General features: G+C 39.4%; 1 protein-coding gene across 5 annotated transcripts in view; it reads left to right on the top strand.

Moving 5' to 3' along the window:
- Positions 1 to 21,206, top strand: part of LOC126262924 (actin-related protein 8) — a 186,763-nt gene that overhangs the window by 98,004 nt on the left and 67,553 nt on the right. For all 5 annotated transcript variants that reach the window (XM_049959847.1, XM_049959849.1, XM_049959845.1 and 2 more), the window contains one exon: positions 20,911 to 21,063. In XM_049959847.1, coding sequence (XP_049815804.1) covers positions 20,911 to 21,063 — 153 coding nt within the window. The remainder of the gene's footprint in view (positions 1 to 20,910; positions 21,064 to 21,206) is intronic.

The following is a 21,206-nucleotide window of genomic DNA, read 5'->3' as shown; positions in this document are numbered from 1 at the left end:
ACTGCATTGCTTCACCGAGGATATGTACTTCTATATTTTTCATCTTCACAGTTGTTCTTGATTGGAATTCAGGAATATTTACTTCGTCTTCTTTGGTGAAGGAGTTTTGGAAAACCATGTTTAATAACTCTGCTTTAGTGGCACTGTCATCAGTGACTTCACCATTGTTATCACGCAGTGAAGGTATTGATATTGATTGCGTCTTGCCACTGGTGTGCTTTATGTATGACCAGAATCTCTTTAGGTTTTCTGCCAGATTCCGAGACAGTTTTGTTGTGGAAATTATTAAAAGCATCTCACATTGAAGTGCGTGCTATATTTTGAACTTCTGCAAAACTTCGTCAATCTTGGGGATTTTGCATTCTTTTAAATTTGGCATGCTTTTTACGTTGCTTCTGCAACATCGATCTGACCCATTTTGTGTACCATGGGGGATCAGTACAATCACTTACTAGTTTATATGGTATATATCTCCTAACTGTCATCAATACTATCTCTTTGAAATCATTCCACATCTTATCTGCACTTACATGATCAGATCGGAAGGCGGTAAGAGCATTTTTATCAGCTTTTTTAAATAGATGTACTTTCCGTTTCTTTTTGATGGTCGTGGGTGTTACGGTATTCAGCCTAGCAGCAGCTGTCTTGTGGTCGCTAATCCCTGTATTTGTCATGGTACTCCCTATTTGTCCAGGATTATTTGTTGCTAAGTGGTCAAGTATGCTTTAGCAACCATTTATGCTTCGAGTGGGCTCATGAACTGATTGTTCAAAATAATTTTCTGAAAAACATTCAGTACTATTTTGGATGACTTTTATGCCTGCCGCCAGCTTTAAAAGTATAATTTTTCCAGCATATTGAGTGTAGATTGAAGTCACCACCAACTATAATTGTATGAGTGGAGTACCTATTTGAAATGAGACTCAAGGTTTCTTTGACCTGTTCAGCAACAGTATCTTCTGAGTCGAGGGGTCGGTAAAACGATCCAATTAATAGTTTAGTCTGATTGTCAAGTATAACCTCTACCCATACTATTTCGCAGGAACTATCTAATTCAATTTCACTACAAGGTAAACTAGTTCTGACAGCTATAAATACTCTACCACCAACTGTTTTTAATCTGTCCTTTCTGGACACTGTTAGGTCATTTGAAAAAATTTCGGGTGAACTTATTTCTGGTTTTAGTCAGGTTTCCGTACCTATAACTATTTGAGCTTCAGTGCATTCTATTAGGGCTTGGAGCTCTGGTTCTTTCCCAACACAGCTATGACAATTTACAACTACAATACCAATCATTTCTACTACTACCTTACTGTATTTTATCTGCCCCCTTTTAGACGGAAACCCTTTCTGTGGTTTCCTGAGACCTTCTAACCTAAACAACCACCCAGTCCATTCCACACAGCCCCCGCTACCTGTGTAGCCACTTCCTGTGTGTTATGGACTCCTGACCTATTAAGCAGAACCTGGAAACCCACCACCCGATAGTGCAAGTAAAGGAATCTGCAGCCTACACGGTCACAGAACTGCCGCCTGAGCCTCTGATTCAGACTCTCCACTTGGCTCTGCACCAAAGGACCACAGTCGGTTCTGTTGACGGTGCTGCATTGATGAGCTCCGCCTTAATCTCACTAGCAAGACTGGCAGTCTTTACCATTTCTGCTAGCCGCCTGAAACCAGAGAGAATCTCCTATGATCAAAAGCGACACGTGTCATTGGTACCGAAATGGGCCACCATCTGCAGTTGGCTGCGCTCCATACTCTTCATGGCATCTGGAAGCACCCTTTCCACATCCAGAATGACTCCTCGGTATGCCCATGGAGTGCACACTGGCTTCCTTCCCCTCCTTGGCAGCCATGTTCATAAGGGGCCTCATTACACACCTAACATTAGAGCTCCCAACTACCAGCGAACCCACCCTCTGTGAATGCCCAGGCCTTAAGTTTCCTGGACAACTACATCCAGCTCAGAGACTTCATCAGCTACAGATAATGCCCGAAACGTGTTCGTCAAACGAACCGGAGAGGCACTGAAATTGACCCCTTGGAAAGTCTTTCACTGCCTGCCAGACTTTGAAATGATTTCCCACTCGACCGTGGGTGAGAGATCAGCCTCAGTGCAGGCAGTATCCGGGGCGGTCACAGCAGTGGACTAAGCGGGGGATATGTGGGTCGTGCTCGACGGCCCTCGCATCCCCGCATTTGAACCTCCACAGTGATGCCCCTTGGCAGCAGCCTCAAGCTGTGTGATGGAAGCCAACACTGCCTGGAGCTGTGAGCGAAGGGTCACCAACTCAGCTCACATCTGTACACAGCAATCACAGTGCCTATCCATTACTGAAGTCGCTCTTGTTTGAAACTCATAAAAATATGTAATAAACAGATGGTGTACTTGCCTTATTAGCAGCAGGAACTTGAGCAGCTCTGTCACTGACGGTCTAACCGACACTGAACTGTTCTAAGCAAAACTAACAAAAGCCTGTATGATACGAGGGTTGATACAGGCGTCGGTAGCAACGGTGGTACTGTACACTACACTGGTTTTAAAATAAGAGGTTGTTCCTAGTAAGCACTCAAGCACGCAAGAAATTACAAAAGTATACTAGTAACAACACAGTTAACTGAAAATAAGTCACCCCTGTTTGAAGCTTGTAAAAATATGTAATAAACAAATGGTGTATTCACCTTATTGGCAGCAGGAGCTCGAGCGGCTCTGTCACTGACGGTCTAATCGTGGTAGAAGAAGGGAAGAGAAATGAAAGGGGAAGCCACCGAGTAGAATTTTGCATGCAGCACAATTCAATCATTGCTGATACTTTATTTAAAAATCATGAAACAAGATTGTATACATGGAAGAGACCCAGATGCACCAGAAGTTTTCAAATAGATTAACGTAATGAATGTAATTTATTTTATTTATTTATCCATCCATAGACAATAAATATTGTATGGATGTAGCCCAAAATAACATGTAAATTTATGGGAAACAGTCTGCACAAAGGAACATACAAAATTTTGCATTAAATAGTACAAGGAATAATACATACAAAACTGTACAAAAGAATGTACAAAGGATAGGATACAACTTTTTATACATATATATGAACAGTATTGTAACTGCATAGTCGGTTTGCCCTAAGGCTTTTCTTTTGCCTTCCCTAAACAGGAAGCCCTTATATTCAGTACAATAATTCAGTAAAGATTTTACCACACTCAACAACTGTCCATCAGATTTAAAAAATTAACAGAAAATTTAGGGGATGAAAGACAGTGTTTTCAGTTTTGCCTTAATATAAACATCATCAGAATTATTTATTGGCCTAAATAGTCATTTACCGAGTAGAAACATTGTTCAAGTTGAAATTCTTTAAATTCTACTTTAAATCTGTTTTCATCTTCTAACTTTCTGATGTTGGCTGGCAGTATGTTGTAGTTTTGTACCCTTGGCTCACATGCCTTTGTGTGTGTGTTCTTTTTGTTCATTGAGTATGGAGTGCTGTGCTATTTCGAGTATTGTAGTTATGCGAGTCGGCATGTGTCTGAAAATCTGCAAGGTGTGCCCTAACATATAAACCCATTTGTATATATATAATAGAGGGAAACATTCCACGTGGGAAAAATATATATAAAAACAAAGATGATGTGACTTACCAAACGAAAGCGCTGGCAGGTCGATAGACACAAAAACAAACACAAACATACACACAAAATTCTAGCTTTCGCGACCAACGGTTGCCTCGTCAGGAAAGAGAGAAGGAGAGGGAAAGACGAAAGGATGTGGGTTTTAAGGGAGAGGGTAAGGAGTCATTCCAATCCCGGGAGCGGAAAGACTTACCTTAGGGGGAAAAAAGGACGGGTATACACTTGCACACACACACATATCCATCCACACATATACAGACACAAGCAGACATATTCAAAAACAAAGAGTTTGGGCAGAGATGTCAGTCGAGGCGGAAGTGCAGAGGCAAAGATGTTGTTGAATGACAGGTGAGGTATGAGTGGCGGCAACTTGAAATTAGCGGAGATTGAGGCCTGGTGGGTAACGGCAAGAGAGGATATATTGAAGAGCAAGTTCCCATCTCCGGAGTTCGGATAGGTTGGTGTTATTGGGAAGTATCCAGATAACCCGGACGGTGTAACACTGTGCCAAGATGTGCTGGCCGTGCACCAAGGCATGTTTAGCCACAGGGTGATCCTCATTACCAACAAACACTGTCTGCCTGTGTCCATTCATGTGAATGGAAAGTTTGTTGCTGGTCATTCCCACATAGAGAGCTTCACAGTGTAGGCAGGTCAGTTGGTAAATCACGTGGGTGCTTTCACACGTGGCTCTGCCTTTGATCGTGTACACCTTCCGGGTTACAGGACTGGAGTAGGTGGTGGTGGGAGAGTGCATGGGACAGCTTTTACACCGGGGGTGGTTACAAGGGTAGGAGCCAGAGGGTAGGGAAGGTGGTTTTGGGATTTCATAGGGATGAACTAAGAGGTTATGAAGGTTGGGTGGACGGCGGAAAGACACTCTTGGTGGAGTGGGGAGGATTTCATGAAGGATGGATCTCATTTCAGGGCAGGATTTGAGGAAGTTGTATCCCTGCTGGAGAGCCACATTCAGAGTCTGGTCCAGTCCCGGAAAGTATCCTGTCACAAGTGGGGCACTTTTGTGGTTCTTCTGTGGAGGTTCTGGGTTTGAGGGGATGAGGAAGTGGCTCTGGTTATTTGCTTCTGTACCAGGTCGGGAGGGTAGTTGCGGGATGCGAAAGCTGTTGTAGGTTGTTGGTGTAATGGTTCAGAGATTCCGGACTGGAGCAGATTTGTTTGCCACGAAGACCTAGGCTGTAGGGAAGGGACCATTTGATGTGGAATGGGTGGCAGCTGTCATAATAGAGGTACTGTTGCTTGTTGGTGGGTTTGACGTGGACGGTCATGTGAAGCTGGCCATTGGACAGATGGAGGTCAACATCAAGGAAAGTGGCGTGGGATTTGGAGTAGGACCAGGTGAATCTGTTGGAACCAAAGGAGTTGAGGTTGGAGAGGAAATTCTGGAGTTCTTCTTCACTGTGAGTCCAGATCATGAAGATGTCATCAATAAATCTGTACCAAACTTTGGGTTGGCAGGCCTGGGTAACCAAGAAGGCTTCCTCTAAGCGGCCCATGAATAGGTTGGCGTACGAGGGGGCCATCCTGGTACCCATGGCTGTTCCCTTTAATTGTTGGTATGTCTGGCCTTCAAAAGTGAAGAAGTTGTGGGCCAGGATGAAGCTGGCTAAGGTAATGAGGAAAGAGGTTTTAGGTAGGGTGGCAGGTGATCAGCATGAAAGGAAGTGCTCCATCGCAGCGAGGCCCTGGACGTGTGGAATATTTGTGTATAAGGAAGTGGCATCAATGGTTACAAGGATGGTTTCCGGGGGTAAAGAATTGGGTAAGGATTTCAGGCGTTCGAGAAAGTGGTTGGTGTCTTTGATGAAGGATGGGAGACTGCATGTAATGGGTTGAAGGTGTTGATCTACGTAGGCAGAGATACGTTCTGTGGGGGCTTGGTAACCAGCTACAATGGGGCGACCGGGATGATTGGGTTTGTGAATTTTAGGAAGAAGGTAGAAGGTAGGGGTGCGGGGTGTCGGTGGGGTCAGGAGGTTGATGGAGTCAGGTGAAAGGTTGTGCAGGGGGCCTAAGGTTCTGAGGATTCCGTGAATTTTGCCAAGGTAATCCCATTCCTGATGTCCAGGCGGAGCACCCACGTGATTTACCAACTGACCTGCCTACACTGTGACGCATTGTATGTGGGAATGACCAGCAACAAACTGTCTATTCGCATGAATGGACACAGGCAGACAATGTTTGTTGGTAATGAGGATCACCCTGTGGCTAAACATGCCTTGGTGCACGGACAGCACATCTTGGCACAGTGTTAAACCGTCCGGGTTATCTGGATACTTCCCACTAACACCAACCTACCTGAACTCCAGAGATGGGAACTTGCTCTTCAATATATCCTCTCTTGCCGTTACCCACCAGGCCTCAATCTCCGCTAATTTCAAGTTGCCGCCACTCATACCTCACCTGTCATTCAACAACATCTTTGCCTCTGCACTTCTGCCTCGACTGACATCTCTGCCCAAACTCTTTGTCTTTGAATATGTCTGCTTGTGTCTGTATATGTGTGGATGGATATGTGTGTGTGTGCGAGTGTATACCCGTCCTTTTTTCCCCCTAAGGTAAGTCTTTCCGCTCCCGGGATTGGAATGACTCCTTACCCTCTCCCTTAAAACCCACATCCTTTCGTCTTTCCCTCTCCTTCCCTCTTTCCTGATGAGGCAACGGTTTGTTGCGAAAGCTTGAATTTTGTGTGTATGTTTGTGTTTGTTTGTGTGTCTATCGACCTGCCAGCACTTTCGTTTGTTTTATATATATATTAGAACTTTAAGCTTGTTGAATAAGGGTTTGCATTGTGTCTGCGGATGACTGTGTTATTATTCAGATAGCCCTCTTCTGTAACAGAAAGATTTGTTTTAGACAGCAGGTGGTGGAACCCCAAAATATTATTCCGTATGTTGCAAGAGACTGAAAATAGCCAAAATATGTCATCCTGGCACCCTCTGATGTACAAACATTTCAATAATTCTAAGAGCAAAACAAGGTGGGTTAAGTTTCTGCCCAAGTTTCATTACATAACCATAAAAATTAAGATTTTCATCTACATGAATCCCCAGCAATTTTGTTGATGTGACTCTGTCTATGGCCTTGTCACCCAACAACAGATCAAGATTTACATTTCGACATATTTTCCCAAACTGCATATAATTTATTTTATTAGCATTTAATGTCAACCAGTTTGCATTGAATCAAGTGTGGACATTCTTTATTACTTGATCAGTAGTTGTTTGCAGCATCTGCGAGTAGTATGGTCTTTGCTGCTCCATCTGAAGTGTGAAAGTCATTTATGTAGACAAGGAACAATGAAGGACCTAGAATACTGCCTTGTGGCACTCCTATGTCCACTTTTTTTGCATCTGATACTAAATTTATTTTGTGGTTGGAGTAATCTGACTTCAGTCCTACAATCTGTGTTCTGTTTTGTAGGTATGATTCAGACCACTTTTTCCACATCCCATGAATACCTAATGCTTCCAATTTTTCTAAATGAATGCCGTGATTGACAGTGTCAAATGCTTTGGAGAGATCTAAATTTATTCCTACTATACTGTTGTCTTTTTCCAGATTTTTGATTATTTGTTCATTGTAGCACATTTTTTTCTGTATTTTTACCTGCCTGGAAGCCATGCTGATTTCTATTTAGTAAGTTCTGGTCATTTAGATATTTGTTGATTCAGTGCTTCATTAATTTTTCTATTATTTTGGAAAATGCTGGAAGGAAGGATATTGGCCAATAGTTTTCTACCTTGTGCTTGTCACCATTTTTGAATAATGGCTTCACATTTGATATTTTCATCTTTTCTGGAAACACTCCTTCACTAAATTATAAGTTGGCAATGTATGCCAAGGGCCTTTCAATTTGTGCAGCTGTCATTGCTACGATATAAACAGGCACCTCATATACTCCTGCTGAAATTTTAGGTTTCAAGCTTTTTATTACTTCGAACACTTTGTGTTCATCTGTTGGATCTATCCTCAAGCTACAAGCAGCTTTTGGAAAGTCAGTTTTTATTATTATTATTATTATTATTTTAATTCGAGCTTAATGAATTTGTTGCATTTCTGAAATAATTGTTGATGTAATTTGGCAAATTTTGTTTTTTAATGTTGACATTGAGGACAAGTTAAAGATTTTACATCTAACAGAAAAAGGAGTCGCTATGAATATATTAGAAGAATTAGAAATACACACACATAAAAACAGCACCCCAGACTATATCCTTAACGAACAAACAGAGTTGGCTAACACCCCTTTCCTGAAAAATTTCCAAAAATTACTTTCCAGCCTCCAAAGCAAATAATATTAATACACCTATCTGCAGATCAAGTAGAAAATTTATATGTTACTATAATTCTCATGCTGCCAAATCTAATAAAATAATATACTATTTTACCTATACAGTTCTAAGTATATATAAAAAACTTTATAATTAAATTAGCAATAACAGATTTATATTAAAAAAAATCTCTCTGTACTAATGTAAAAGACATTACAGTTTTGTAAAAGAATGTATGATCCTTACCAAACATAGGACGTCGTCGTCAAATGTTACGATATATCATAGCATCTGTGACACCCATATGTTTGTAAGCTCTTTGTATGTACCAAAACATGTGGTGCGTGGTTGGAATGATCTCAGTGACAAATCTAAAGTGTACAGTGAGAACTATTACGTGTGCAACAACGAGGATGCAGTGGGAACGTATTTACATCGATTGGATGAACGTTATGGAAACAATCACTCGAAACCGACGTTTCACGTAAGTCACATGCAACGAAAATCTGCAACGCAACCATCTGTGTGCGGCATGTTTGTAATTATGTTTTATTTATATTTTAGGACAATTAATCTATAAAAACACACCAAATGTCAGAAAGAAAGCGTGTAAACCGTCTGATGATGAATCGCAACGATTCGAAACCGGTAACGGTTTCCTTTGAATAAAGGAACTCAAAGTAAATTTGTGGCTGGTTGCTGTCCTAACACCAACAACATTTTCTGTGTGTTTGAGAATGATATCCTGGTCTACATATCTCTTTCCTGTTTCAGTCTTCACAATACCTCATATGGCTTTTGATATGTTATCAGACTGTCTTATTAAGTATTCATTACTCATAAATTTTGCCTTGGCAATTACTTTTCGATACATCCTCTTGTAATTATTGACATATTCTATAAACTGTGGATCTGTAGATGGCTTCCATTTTGAATTTGGTCTCTTTAGAGTTCCACAAGAAGTTTTGATGCCAACTGTGATCCAAGAACTTGGCTTTGTATTGCAATGTGATGTGATTGTTGACAGCTTCGTTGGAAAGCACATTTCAAAATATCCCATGATAATTGAAGAAGTGTTTTATGCATCATTTGTATTTGTTAGGGACTGCACCTCTGCCCAGGACACACTAATTAGGATATTTGTAAATTCTACACAGTTTTCAGTGGAAAATTTTCTTTTAGATATGAAGTACATTTTTTTCTCTTGAAGGAATTTTGAGGGCAAGAGCATTATGATGTGATAATCCCAAATCAGTATTTGTTACGTCTATTTCTGTGGATTGTACATTTGAAAATATATTAACTATAAGACTGTTTGTATTATATGTTATTCTTGTGGGTTCATGTTTGTGTGGAAACAGATTGAAACTACATAACACATTTAGGAATTGATTTTTTAGTCTACTTTCATTCATAAGATTTATGTTGAAATCCCCACAGACAACTACAGAGGCTCTTTCAGTATAAAGAATGTTAAGCAGTGTTTCTAATTTATTAATGAATATGTCGGTGTCCGCAGTAGGTGGTCTGTATATTGCTATTACTGTCATTTTTCCCTGTATTTCATACAACTGTATAGCTGCTGCTTCAAAATGATTTTCCACACTCAATAATTCAGCTTCTCACCTTCTTTTGTACCTGATAATTGATTTAGTAAAGACACATACACTTTCGTTTTTGGCATTTTTTTCTACGATACTGACTTGCCAACTTATATGAATGAATATTAATGATACTTAGTTCAACAGTACTGCACCAATGCTCCATGATGCACATGCAGTCAATGTTTGCAATTGCACCATTCATCGCTACCTCAAGTTCTAGTGATTTATTTCTAAGGCACTGAATATTTATACTTAAAATCTGCAGGTGACTGGGGTGAGAACTGTTTACAGTTTTATTTACATTTTGTGCTATCATATTCAGTCCCGTGTCCTGGTGAGATACCAAAAATCCTTGAGAAATCCAGGTTTCCTGCACCTCTCGCGACTTACCTGTACATTGGACTGTGGTGAGTTGCTTGTTGCTGCAATTTGTGCTGCTGCTAATGTACTTAATACTGCAATTTCTGTTGTTGTTGTTGTTGTTGTTGATGGTGATGCTGTTTCTGACACTTCAAATGTTGATTCTGCCACTACTGCTGTGTTTTCTTGTGAATATGTAGTCTTCTCATTTTTCTTGTTTTCATCTAAAATAATATTTGGGTAATGAGGAACTGTAGTTCTCATTATTGAAATTGTTGTCCACTATTCTTTCTGTTAACACTTAATCTTTTTTTACATGCTTTGCTGGTGCTGGTGATGGTTCTAATGCTTTTACCTTTTTTTGAAGTGTTTACATTGTGGAGTCTGACGATGGCGATGCAATTATCATTTTGTTCTTGAATTTATTTTGGTGGTTTTTTATTTTGTTGTTTATCAGGTTTGCCAGATTTTCTTTCCCCAAGCCATTCAGGTGAAGTCCGTTTTGTGTGTGGAATCTACGTCCAGTATTGCTTATATCAACACATTTCACATTTTTAAAATTTCTGCAGAATTTTGCAAACTGATTGTTGTCACTTTTTATTTCTGTATTAACACATGACCATCTTACAAGATCATAGCAATGCGGAATATTGACCATTACTACGTTTGTGTGAGTGAGGTTTCTCAGACACTGTTTAAGATCGCGCGTTGCACTCACTGTTTCATTTTTGTAGACGTCGTTTGCACCTCCCAGAAGTACAACAAAGTCTTTATCGTGCAGATTTTTACCTCTACGGATGCAGTCATTTTTTTAATTTTGCCAAGTGGGGCTATAGCGCACGAATATGTTTTAGTTGTTTCTTTTAGCTTACCCACAAGTCCATGACCATGGCTGTCTGAAAGCACAAACAGTTTGCTGTTATTGGAGTTCACAATGTGGGAATCGTTTTGTATTGTTTTACTAAACACTTCGGCACAATTTTTGGTCGGCACATTTACTTTGACCTCATTCATGCTTGTTCGCGTCAATAAATTTTTTTCATAGTGCCTTTTTGTGTTCCCCATCATTCATGCAAACTTTATGTTGCATTTTCACTATTGGCGGTTGAAAGTACTTGAAATGTGTTTTCGTGCACAAAGCTTGCGTAACTTTCATAGGTTTTACTATTTTGCACTTTGCTCTTGCTGTTATTGCACTTCACATTTGACCACTTTTCCGTAATGGACGAATGATGTTGTGCAAGTTTTAGCATGCTCAGCACACTATTTTCTTGTTGTATTTTCGAAATATCCATTTTCAAACTACCAATTATGAACTGTAAGCTTGTTATGCATTCATTCAGTTTTGTAATTTCATCCTTACAATTTTCACGTGATTAATGGTAAGACAGAGAGAATTATTTACAGAAAAATGGACAAAGTGGTAGAAGCCAGCCTCAGTAAGGATGAGTTTGGGTCCCAAGAACACAGAAGCCACACTGACCCTATGACTTACTTTTGAAGGAAGACTGAAGAAAAGCAAACATATTTTAATGATATTTGTGAATTTTAAAGAAAGCTTTTGACAGTGTTTATTGGAATACACTCTTTGAAATTCTGAAGGAAGCAGGGGTAAAATAAAAGGAGCAGAAAGTTATCTACAACTTACATTGATACCAGATTATTGTTATAAGAGTCAAAGGGCATGAAAGGGAAGCAGTGGTTGAGAAGGGAATGAAACAGCTGTATGGCCTCTGGCCAATGTTATTCAATCTATATACTAAGTAAGCAGTAAAGGAAACCAAGAAGAAATTTGGGAAGTGAATTAAAGTTCAAGGAGAAGAAATCAAACCTTTTGAGGTTTGTTGATGATATTGTAATTCTACAAGAGGTACCAAAGGATTTGGAGGAGCAGTTCAACAGAATGGGTTGTTTCTTGAAACGAGGTCACAAGATGTATATCAACAAAAGTAAAATAGGTGTAATAAAATGCTGTTGAATTAAAACAGAAGATGTTGATAAAATTATATTAGTGAATGACACATTAAAAGCAGTTAAGAAGTTTTGCTATTTGAGCAGCAAAATAACACAATGGTCAATGTAGAAAGGGTATAAAATGCAGACTGACAATAGCAAGAAATGTGTTTCCAAACAAGATAAATTTTTTAAAATCTAATGTAAATTTAAGTGCTAGGAAGTATTTTCTGAAGATTTTTGTATGGATTGTAGTTTTATATGGAAGTAAAACCTGGACAATAATCAGTCCAGAGAAGAAGAGATTAGAAGCTCCTTAAATGTGATGCACGGAAGAATGTTGAAGATTAGGTGGTTAGGTAGAATAATAAATGAGGAGGGACTTGTGGCTTAGCTTGCCTAAAAGTGAGATTGTTTGATAGGACAAATCCTAGGGCATCAGTGAACTGAGTATTTGGTAATGGAAGGAGAGAGAGAGAGAGAGAGAGAGAGTATGTGTGTGTGTGTCTGTGTGATATGGGGAAGGTATAAAATTGTTGAGGGAGATAACATTGCAAACCACAACATTCTCATATGACTCTTTTGACTTGTCCATGTGACAAAATGGCATTTGTGACCAAGGCCTTGGAGGTCGCAGCCCAAGCATAATAAGACTGATGGGGCTACTTCTTGCATTGCTAAAATTCAATCCTAGTGGTCACAACGTGCATATGGTAGTGGTAATAGGAAGACAACAATGAACATAAAGTGTCAAACAACAACAAGGAAGGTTCCTGCAATGGGGCCAACTGCTGCAACATATGATATAAAGTGGGGGAAATCCATGTCAAAAACAGTGCATGACATATCTCCTTACCTGTAACATAGAAGGCATGAAAATGCCACCATAGGTGATGATCATATGTCTCCCAGTCGTTCACCATCTCGTCAAATGGCAGGAATTGAGGAGGAAATGGAGCCAGAGACAAGCCTGTTACGTGAGTGCACCAATGTTTGAATCAGAGACTCCATGCCATGACAAAATGTGAAAAGTAACTGCACAACAAAAAACATGTGAAGAGACGACCCTACTCATCATTAATGTGCTCTAATCCCACAAGAGAACACCACACAATGACTGACACAATACACTTTATTAGTCTAGAAAACAACTTATTTAATGCATAAATTAGCCTTGACAATAACAGTGTGATAACGCATATGCAGAGGCAAATGTGTAAGTGAGTCAGAGCTGGCGGAGCCCATCTCTAAAAAACCTGTTGGCCAGCCAGTAGAGAGTGTGAACGAGAGGCTGCTTGCGCATTCGCAAGTGGCAGCCTCTGATGGTTGTTGAACTTTAAGTTGCATCTGCTGACATGTGGAGCACCTTACAAGTGCGCACCTGGATCCCGAGAGTGGATCTATATGGGTCACTACATTGGCCATCAAAGAACATGTTGAAAACTTTGGACATTGTGGCTGCAAGATCAGTTGTGTGTGCTGGCCTGGGAATTGTGTGTGCTGGTCTGGCAGATCCTTTGACAATGTTATATTGGGGACGACAAGTCACTGGGGCCACTGAACTCGTCCAATTTTTCCCTGATTTTGCAATGAACTCATCTCCTTCTTTGGAATCCCCATCAGAATCTTCACTGGCAATGTCACTTTTTTCGGAATTCTGTACAAGGTTATCTTCTGAGTCTGATGCATGTTGTTCTGGAATAAAGTTCTCATCAGGTTTGCTTAATACATCTTCCGAGTCACTGAGCTCACATTTGTCGAGCATCTGAAGAATGTCATCATCTGAGATTTGCTTGCAGGCCGTTTTTTAAAACTTGCAGTATTCACATTATGAAAAATAACAAAAAAAATATGTCCATCTAAAATGTAACATTGCATACCAAGTGGTGTCTTGCGTGGACCCCAAGTATCGTTTTATTTTTTATATTTTTTAACTAATCCATCATAGATCTAATTGTGTAATATATATCTTAAACAGAAGCAAAGCACATAAAAATCAACAATAAATGTATTCTTACAGTTGCAGCAGTATTACACTCTCTGGGGTCCCTAGAGGGCTAACAGTGGCGATGATGCCATTGTATTTGGGAGCATGAGAGAGACAGTAACAAACAGTGACCCTCATCGCTACCCCTTCCCCTACTCATAATCAAACCCTTCATCTGTCCCTGTTGTTAGCGGTCTCATATGTATGCTGTGCTTCCTTTTTTATGCAAATATCACTTTCAACAGTTTCTATAATGCAATCATTAAAAATCAGGTAGAATAATGAATGACTACACAGCAGAAGTTTTTAAGGGGACCTAACTCATGCTTTGTTATGTCAATTTTGTTGTTTAGTTCATATTTCAATTCACTGTTTGAAATATTGATATTGTTGTTTGTGTCCCTTTTTGATTCTGTAATCAACTTTTTTTTAAACCCCTCCACATTCGTTCAAACGTTAAATTTCTCCCTGTAGATGAGATGCTGAAGTTTTGTTCAAACCCTACGTATCCTCATATTCCACTGTCAAAGAACAGTTGTTCTTTAATCATTCACCACACAGTGCTAACTATGTTTATATAATATTTAACAATACTTACCTTTTTGCAGTATGTGCCATTGTTGTCCCAGGTTAATTTGCCAGTAATCACTTTGTCCACTTTCCTTTGCATTTGCTTCTATGCCCAAATTTTACCCTTGTTACTTTCTCGTCAGTTTCACTCTTTAGATTAAAGCAAAGGTGCTGCAAAATGTCAGAATTTGGTTTTTAATGTCATGATATTAATAGTTACATATATATTTGAGATCCATACACCATCTCTGACGTACTATTCAATCAAAAGTAGAAGTTTCACATTTTGCAAGTAGCATAAAAATTGTTATATGCAGGTAATCTGATTGTAAGAAGCTGATATACACTGCTTGTGAGAGTTAATAGCACTGGGTGGCAACATAGCATTGAAATTGATGTTTTAGTGGAATTTATTTATCTTTTTGTCATTTTTCACAAAACTAAGTAACACTAAACTTTCTATCAAAGATAGTCCCAAACTACTGCCTGGGTGGTCTCTGTCACACAGCCCCAAACATTGTTTTAACTATCAAAATTTTACAAAGCATTTTAAGTCAATTACATAAAAGAAGTTACAACTCGAAGTTAATGTCTCAGGAAATTTTGCTATAGCATACTATTTTTCAAGACAAAGAAAACAAAGGCTGATTAGATTGCATATTAAGTGTGAAAATGAATGAATTAACATTCTACAGTGTCCTTTAGAAGTAAATCTGTGTCAGGATTAATGAATTCAACACTGAAATTATGCCTGCTTCACTCTAAAGTAGATATAAAGTTTATATCCAAGTGACAACAGGAGTAAACAAATCAGCAGTTACTTGTAGCATACTTCTACGACAAGGTTATGAAAGAAATAGATCACTACTCATCATATTCGATAGACATTGAGTCACGAGACAGGTGCAACAAAGAGTCTGCTATACATTTAATTATCGACCAAATACCTCCTTTGAAAGTAGAAAACACACACACAAAAGTACAGCTAACACGCACATGACCACTGTCTCCGGCTTGGCTGTTGAAACTGGACTGCACACAGCAACTGAACCTTGTGGGAGAACCAATCTGTGGGTGGTGGGGTAAGGAAGATGCTGGGGTGCAGAAAGGTGTAGACTGCACATAGCAGCTCCACCCTGTCCCCAACATGTCCCTGCATCCTCACACAAGCAGCACTACACGTTCCCCTCCAGCAGGGGTATTATCTCTCCCATTCCCTACCCCAGTGTACTCATTACCCCTGCGACCCCCAGATTTGTTATTCCATCAGGTGCAATTGCTGTATACTGTCCCGCCTCAGTGGCAGAGACAGCAGTCGTGTGTGTGTGTGTGTGTGTGTGTGTGTGTGAGTCAGGCTTGTGTGAATGTGTTTGCGTTTTCTACATTAGAAGAATGTCTTTTGGCCAAAATTTTAAATGTATAGCAGTCTTCTTGCTGTGCATGCCAGTCTGCAACTCAGTGTCTCCTCTGTATGGTGAGTAGCAATGTATCCTTTCATAATACTGCTGTTATTTCATCTTGGATTTTCAGTTATTTGATACTTCCACAGTATATTACTACTGGATAATGTTGATCCTTAGTCCCAGTATCAGTAATTGCAAATGTTGTTTCCCAATCTGCCACTTTACGGTACATTGGTGCAGTGCCATCATGCTCACTGATTGCTGTCTCTATATTGATAAGATCAAATCTGTTTGTAGCTACAAGGTCTAAAATATTTCCTTGTGTTTGTTGTCGCACCAGCTGCTCGAGACAGTTTTCAGAAAATGTGTCCAGAACTACATCACAAAACTTTTGTCCATACCACTTGCAGTGAACCCATTGACATTCAGCCCATACTCTGTAGTTTAAAGTGTCCTCTAATTATTATTGGATAATCCCATGCTTAACTGAACAATTAAACACTGTGTATACTTCCCTACATTATATTTCCCACGCCTACCACAGTAGTACAAGTTTACATGCCAACTAGTTGCGTAGATGACGAAGAGATTGAAGAAATGTATGATGGCCTTGGGAGAGCCAGTCATGACAAAACTCTACCATCTGGTGAGCAATATGTATGAGACAGGCGAAATACCCACAGACTTCAAGAAGAATATAATAATTCCAATCCCAAAGAAAGCAGGTGTTGACAGATGTGAAAATTACCGAACTATCAGTTTAATAAGTCACAGCTGCAAAATACTAACGCGAATTCTTTACAGACGAATGGAAAAACTGGTAGAAGCGGACCTTGGGGAAGATCAGTTTGGATTCCGTAGAAATGTTGGAACACGTGAGGCAATACTAACCTTACGACTTATCTTAGAAGAAAGATTAAGAAAAGGCAAACCTACGTTTCTAGCATTTGTAGACTTAGAGAAAGCTTTTGACAACGTTAACTGGAATACTCTCTTCCAAATTCTGAAGGTGGCAGGGGTAAAATACAGGGAGCGAAAGGCTATTTACAATTTGTACAGAAACCAGATGGCAGTTATAAGAGTCGAGGGGCATGAAAGGGAAGCAGTGGTTGGGAAAGGAGTGAGACAGGGTTGTAGCCTCTCCCCGATGTTATTCAATCTGTATATTGAGCAAGCAGTAAAGGAAACAAAAGAAAAATTCAGAGTAGGTATTAAAATTCATGGAGAAGAAGTAAAAACTTTGAGGTTCGCCGATGACATTGTAATTCTGTCAGAGACAGCAAAGGACTTGGAAGAGCAGTTGAATGGAATGGACAGTGTCTTGAAAGGAGGATATAGGATGAACATCAACAAAAGCAAAACGAGGATAATGGAATGTAGTCAAATTAAATCGGGTGATGCTGAGGGGATTAGATTAGGAAATGAGACACTTAAAGTAGTAAAGGAGTTTTGCTATTTAGGGAGTAAAATAACTGATGATGGTCGAAGTAGAGAGGATATAAAATGTAGACTGGCAATGGCAAGGAAATCGTTTCTCAAGAAGAGAAATTTGTTAACATCGAGTATAGATTTAAGTATCAGGAAGTCGTATCTGAAAGTATTTGTATGGAGTGTAGCCATGTATGGAAGTGAAACATGGACGATAACCAGTTTGGACAAGAAGAGAATAGAAGCTTTCGAAACGTGGTGCTACAGAAGAATGCTGAAGATAAGGTGGGTAGATCACGTAACTAATGAGGAGGTATTGAATAGGATTGGGAAGAAGAGAAGTTTGTGGCACAACTTGACTAGAAGAAGGGTTCGGTTGGTAGGACATGTTTTGAGGCATCAAGGGATCACAAATTTAGCATTGGAGGGCAGCATGGAGGGTAAAAATCGTAGAGGGAGACCAAGAGATGAATACACTAAGCAGATTCAGAAGGATGTAGGTTGCAGTAGGTACTGGGAGATGAAGAAGCTTGCACAGGATGGAGTAGCATGGAGAGCTGCATCAAACCAGTCTCTGGACTGAAGACCACAACAACAACATGATGAGATAAAAGAAATTATTCAGACAGTGAAGTGAGACAAAAATTTGATTGTTGTGGGGGACTGGAAGTTGATAGTAGGAAAAGTAGTAGGTGAATATGGAGGGGGGCAAGGAATGAAAGAGGAACCCGCCTGGTAGAATTTTGCACAGAGCATAACTTAATCATAGCTAACACCTGGTTTACGAATCATGAAAGAAAGTTGTATATGTGGAAGAGGCCTGAAGACAAGGAAGGTTTCAGATAGATTATGTAATGGTGAGACAGAGATTTAGGAACCAGGTTTTAAATTGTAAGACATTTCCAGGGGCAGATGTGGACTCTTGATCACAATCTGTGGGTTATGAACTGTAGGTTAAAACAGAAGAAACTGCGTAAAGGTGGGAATTAAAAGAGGTGGGACCTGGATAAACTGAAAGAACAAGAGGTTGTAGAGAGTTTCAGAGAGCGCATTAGGGAATGATTGACAAGACCGGGGGAAAGAATTCAGTAGAAGAAGAATGGGTAGCTTTCAGCGACGAAATAGTGAAGGCAGCAGAGGATCAAGTAGGTAAAAAGACAGGGACTAGTAGAAATCCTTGAGTAACAGAAGAAATATTGAATTTAATTGATGAAAGGAGAAAATATAAAAATGCAGTAAATGAAGCAGGCAAAAAGGAATACAAACGTGTCAAAAATGAGATCAACAGGAAGTGCAAAATGGCTAAGCAGGGATGGCTAGAGGACAAATGTAAGGATCTAGAGGCATATATCACTAGGAGTAAGATAGATACTGCCTAAAGGAACATTAAGAGACCTTTGCAGAAAAGAGGAACACGTGTATGAATACCAAGAGATCAGACGGAAAACCAGTTCTAAGCAAAGACGGGAAAGCAGAAAGGTGGAAGGAGTATATAGAGGGTCTATACAATGGCGATGTACCTGAGGGCAATAATATAGAAATGGAAGAGGACGTAGATGAAATGAGATATATGATACTGCATGAAGAATTTGACAGAGCATTGAAAAACCTAAGTTGAAACAAGGCTCCAGGAGTAGACAACACTCCATTAGAACTACTGATAGTCTTAGGAGAGCCAGCCCAAGCAAAACTTCACCATCTGGTGAGCAAGATGTATGAGACAGGTGAAATACCCTCAGACTTCAATGAGAATGTAATAAATCCGATCCCAAAGAAAGCAGGTGTTAACAGGTGTGAAAATCACCGAACTGTCAGTTTAATAAGTCATGGCTGCAAAATACTATAATGAATTCTTTACAGATGAATAGAAAAACTGGTAGAAGCCGACCTCGGGGAAGATCAGTTTGAGATCCATAGAAGGAACACGTGAGGCAATACTGACGCCACGGTTATCTTAGAAGATAGATTAAGTAAAGGCAAACCTGTGTTTCTAGCATTTGTACACTTAAAGAAAGCTTTTGATAATGTTGACTGGAATAATCTCTTTCAAATTCAAATACAAGGGGTCAAAAACAGGGAGCGAAAGGCTATTTACAATTTGTACATAAAACAGATGTCAGTTATGAGAGTCGAGGGGCATGAAAGGGAAGCAGTGGTTGGGAAGGGAGTCAGACAGGGTTGTAGCCTCTTCCTGATGTTATTCAGTCTGTATATTGAGCAAGCAGTAAAGGAAACAAAAGAAACATTTGTAGGCGGAATTAAAATCCATGGAGCAGAAATAAAAACTTTGAGGTTTGCTGATGACATTGTAATTCTGTCAGAGACAGCGAAGGAGCTGGAAGAGCAGTTGAATGGAATGGACAGTGTCTTGAAAGTAATACAAAATGAGCATCAACAAAAGAAAAACAAGGATAATGGAGTGTAGTCAAATTAAATTAGGTGATGCCGAGGGAATTAAATTAGGAAATGAGGCACTTAAAGTAGTAGATGAGTTTTACTATCGGGAGCAAAATTACTGATGTTGGTTGAAGTAGAGAGGACATAAAATGTAGACTAGCAATGGCAAGGAAAGTGTTTCTGAAGAAGAGAAATTTGTTAACATTGAGTATAGATTTAAGTGTCAGGAAGTCTTTTCGGAAAGTATTTGTATGGAGTGTAGCCATGTATGGTAGTGGAGCATGGATGATAAATAGTTTAGACAAGAAGAGAATAGATGCTTTTGAAACGTGGTTCTACAGAAGAATGCTTAAGATTAGATGGGTAGATCATGTAACTAATGAGGAGGTATTGACTAGAATTGGGGAGAAGAGGAATTTGTGACACAACTTGACGAGAAGAAAGGATCAGTTGGTAGGACATTTTCTGAGGCATAAAGGGATCTCCAATTTAGTATTGGAGGGCAGCGTGGAGGGTAAAAATCATAGAGGAAGACCAAGAGATGACTACAATAAGCAGATTCAGAAGGATATAGATTGCAGGAATTACTTGGAGATGAAGAAGCTTGCTCAGAATAGAGTAGCATGGAGAGCTGCAGCAAACCAGTGTCTGGACTGAAGACCAGAACAACAACAATGGATGTTTTTAGCAATATGGTTATAAAGAAAGGACGAATCTCTATGGTTACCTTACAATGTGAAACACCATTAAATATTAACAGCTGCATTGTGCAGTATACAAAATGTAAAATGAAACACACTGTAAGCTTTATTCATTCATTTCAAAAGGCACTATAAAAATAAAAAGGAAAAAGAAAGCACTGAAATGTGATCTAAACCAGAACAAATAAAGTTTTGTAATTAATAAGCTGCCAGGCTGGTAAACCTTATTACTTATTTTATTTTGTAACTACTCTTCTGTTGCCCGACTTGTTTAATGCAAATAAAACAAGTGAAGAAGAACTTAACATTGTCAATGTCATGTCATGTCCATTAAGGGCAACCAATGAACACAGTGAGGTAACAAAGCTGTGGGGGAGAAGGATGACGCATCTTTGTTTCATCAGCAAGTTACAATGTTAATTTACAATTAAATCCTTACTTTTGTACTAAAGCTGATATTTTTTTTTTAAAAAAAAGAAGCTATATATCTATGAGCAGCATATTAACAGTCAGTAGCATTTTTGATTTTTACATATACTGAATATTTTGTAATTGATTTTATCTTTTTCTCAGGTTCGTATGGACTATGGTGGAGGAGACATCACTCAGGCATTTTTATGGCTTCTACAGAAATGTGCTTTTCCATACAGAACATGCAATCCAGACAGTAAACTTGATGCTATGCTTCTTCGTCAGCTGAAGGAAAATTTTTGTCATGTGAATTTGGTAGGTCTGTTTTTATCTTTTCTTGCATCATATCAGCTAAGACCTGGATGGAACTTTTTACTGTATGTTGGAAACAGCATCTGCTGATTCCATGCCACTGAACACATTATCTCTGATTCCACACCCACAGAACACATTATCTT

This window comes from Schistocerca nitens, chromosome 6, assembly GCF_023898315.1.
Source record: "Schistocerca nitens isolate TAMUIC-IGC-003100 chromosome 6, iqSchNite1.1, whole genome shotgun sequence".
NCBI classification, from domain to species: domain Eukaryota; kingdom Metazoa; phylum Arthropoda; class Insecta; order Orthoptera; family Acrididae; genus Schistocerca; species Schistocerca nitens.
The sequence above is the reverse complement of the archived record's forward strand: the minus strand, read 5'-3'. Positions and strand labels throughout refer to the sequence as shown.